At 43.9% G+C, this 3,415-nt stretch overlaps 1 protein-coding gene across 1 annotated transcript in view; it reads right to left on the bottom strand.

The window, feature by feature from the left end:
- Window positions 1-608: 608 nt before the first annotated feature.
- The window catches only part of LOC102311356 (protein phosphatase 1, regulatory subunit 3B), a 20,897-nt gene continuing 18,090 nt past the window's right edge, over window positions 609-3,415 (bottom strand). Inside the window, exon 2 of the mRNA XM_005947578.3 lies at window positions 609-2,659. Coding sequence (XP_005947640.1) covers window positions 1,786-2,659 — 874 coding nt within the window. The 3' untranslated portion in view covers window positions 609-1,785. The remainder of the gene's footprint in view (window positions 2,660-3,415) is intronic.

The following is a 3,415-nucleotide window of genomic DNA, read 5'->3' as shown; positions in this document are numbered from 1 at the left end:
AAAAAAACAAAAATTGTATCCAAGATGGCCGACTTCTAAATAGCCACCACCCATCATGAGAAGTTTGTCCCCTCACATATACTAATGTGCCACAAACAGGACTTTAATATCACCAGCCACTCCCATTTTATTACGGTGTATCCATATAAATGGCCCACTCTGTATTTTCTTTTCCTTGTCTGTATCCACCCTACACCCGAGTGCTTTATTAAAACCTATTTTGTGGTAAAGTTATCAAAATAATTGCCAGGAGGTCTTTCAAGACGTGCTAGGAGAATACTGGCCTGCACAGATGTTATAACCTTTCATCAAGAATGTGTGAATGGCTGTTTACACCTGTGAGAGCTTAACCTGAAAGCTCGCAAAACAGAAGTGTCTATTTCAGAGGTTTCATTGTGTACATCATGAAAATGATGCAAATGTGACATCTATGCAGAGAAGCTTCCATGTCCCATGTTTAAAAAATGTTGAAGAAAGGGTGATATCTACAACCTGCAGGACACTGATTTCACTGATTCTTTGTTCAGATCGGAGTGAATGTCTTTAGCTGCAGGTCATCAGCTCTTTGGAAAGGTGTGTGTGTGTGCAAACATAAACCAGACTCCAGCTAAAAACCATCCACATTTTATTGTTCTGTCACTCAGGGGTAAGACAGCAGGCTGTTGCCACAGAAAACATTTCACAGTCACATTACACCAACTTTAAACATTCAACTTTATTCACCGGCTTTCCTTAAAACCCTCGTTAACACACACACTCTTCACTTCAGACACACGATTCCCTCCAACACTGAGCGGCGCGTACAAAATACTTTTTTTAAAAACAGGAAATCGATGCACACACTTACACACATCTAAATGAACATGTAGCTTAAACAGAGTTTGAGAACTAATCCATGAACATCACTCATCACAGCACAGGTGGTAAAAATCACATTTTCCAGGTCACTTTTCTTAAAAAAATAAATTATGTTTTCCTTACCAGCTGCTCTGAGCAGACGCTAAATTAATCAGTGACCGATGTCAGAAGCATTTTCCTACAAACTAATGTGCAAATCTTTGCATTACTGTGAAAGAAAGCAGAAACATTAAAGCTGCAGCCATCCACCCCACAGTCAGACCACCCACCGACTGTCAGCTTCTAAAAGCAGCTCATTTCTGTCACCCAGACAAAAATCTGTCATTAAGACTTAATTCAGTGAGAAATAAAACTGATGATTATCTGCAGGCAGGTCATCCTTTCACAAATCATTCCTTTAAATCATCCAACTTGCCAGAAGGAGCAGCTGAGACCCCGCCCACCTGACCTCAAACATGCTCCCTCACATCACTTGAGATTTACGCCCCCCCAGGAAATCTGAGTCATCCTAAAGTTAAGCAGCTGCTAGTTTTCATCTTTAAACTTGTTTCAGTTGCTTCAGTTTTTTGTTTCCTTTTCCTATTTTTTTTTTAATTTTTGATTAGTGAAGCAGATAACTTCATGATGAAGATTGTAAGAAAACTGAAGACAACCCAAACACAAATTTTCTCTGGCAATTTCTGAACAGCTTCTATTTTTGAAGCATTTCTAAAGTTCATGTTTTAAAGTCAAGAATCACTTCAACCACAAAGCCCCCTCCCCCAAAAGATCCACTCTTGGAAGACTTCCTCCCCCCTCCCCCTCCTGTAGCACGGATGTGAATCTAATGTGATTCAGCATTGGCATTAACGGATGCATGTTTGTAAAAGTGACTCTGCATGTATGTGCAGCATGGCAGTGCGTGCTTTAAAAACAGAGCAAGCATGCTCAGTAGTACGGGCCGATGTTCTCATATCCGGCATAGCCCGGCCAATCAGGGAAGATCCCGTGTGAACACGTGGGGCTGCCATATCGGTCGAAGTGAACCCCATAGTCACAGGAGGGCCTACTCCAGGCCTGCTGATGGCCCCTCCTCATCGAGGACCACGTGATGCTATAGTTGTTGCCTTGGTTGCTGTCCCAGTGCTCGCAGCCATCCACCTGGTAGCAGACGGCAAACTCGATGCGCTCATGCGGCTTCAGCTCGCCAGACACAGACACTTCGAAGGAGAAGGTGTCGTGGTGCAGGCTGGGATAGGAGTCCTTCATGTACACACAGTCCACATCCGTGTGGCTTTTCCACAAGTCAAAGGTCACACGCACCTTCACTGACTTCTCGAAAGACACGTTCCTGACTTTGACGGTTCCCGCGAACGCCTTCTCTTTCAACAGGCAGTGCTCGAGGCAGACGAGGTTCTCCTCCAAGCGCTGACGGAACAGCAGGTAGTCTGAAGCAGGCTGAGCGAAGCCCAACACCAGCCGGTCATCCTCAGCTTTGAGTGACAGAGCTGAGCTCAGCTGCTCCTGGATGTTCATGGGAATGTCAATGGGGTCACTGAATGGAGAGAACATCTTCACCCGGGTCAGAGCCAGGCCTTTGTGGTCGGCAAAAGTTACACGCTTTTTGGTTTTGGTCCCGTTTTTGCTAATGGATCTGTCATCCTGGAGCTCGGACTGATCGAGGAGGTGCGAGTGCTGGAACCTCAGAGCAGGTTTACAGGTTTTCCGAGGCTTCCTGTAGGAAAAGTCCTCTTTGGAGAGGTACAGGGGCAGGGTCATATCGATCGGCATGGTGGGCTCTGGAGGAAGCACGCACAGAACACTGAAACACAGGAAAGAGCGCTTCTGTTAAAATACATCGTTAAAATAATCTTACTCCATTTTAATATTTATCATTACACTGAGAGCTGACTCAAACTGTCTGCTCTTTGTAACACCAGGACGTTAGTTACAGAGCAACAGGATCAGTCAATGCAGATAAATCTGGATTCTTCTATGGAAATATAAGTGGTTTAATTTCTGCTGCTCACTCCACATTAAACTCTCACTTTATTACAGGTGACAAATATCCAAATTAAGTCATATGGACAAACTGAAAAACAGTGCAAGTCCATCATTTACAGTAAATGATGTGATCAAGTCACAGTACAAAGTTCTCAGCACAACAAGAATGTCATCACAGTCTAGGGCTGCTCAATTAATCGAATTTTAATCTCGATTACAATCTGGGCTTTCAACGATCATTAAAAATGACTGAGCCGATTATTAGCCCCTCCCTCGTACTTTACTCTCGCGCTGCTCCGTGTGGCAAATCGAGCGCACCTGTCTGCATTTCGAACACGTGTCACAACAATTAAGAGCAGCGGTCCCCAACCTTTTTTGCGCCACGGACCGGTTTATGCCCGACAATATTTTCATTGACCGGCCTTTAAGGTGTCGCAGATAAATACAACAAAATAAAACTAGTACCGGTACCGAAAACATTATTACTAACACACGTGAAAAGACCCAGGAAAACAGAGTAAACGATAAAAACGATAACAAAATAACGCTGAAAACCGATAAAAACCCTGAAAAC

Source organism: Haplochromis burtoni, unplaced genomic scaffold, assembly GCF_018398535.1.
Source record: "Haplochromis burtoni strain Fernald_Lab_line unplaced genomic scaffold, NCSU_Asbu1 Contig_528, whole genome shotgun sequence".
NCBI classification, from domain to species: Eukaryota; Metazoa; Chordata; class Actinopteri; order Cichliformes; family Cichlidae; genus Haplochromis; species Haplochromis burtoni.
This window is presented reverse-complemented; position numbering and strand designations above follow the sequence as displayed.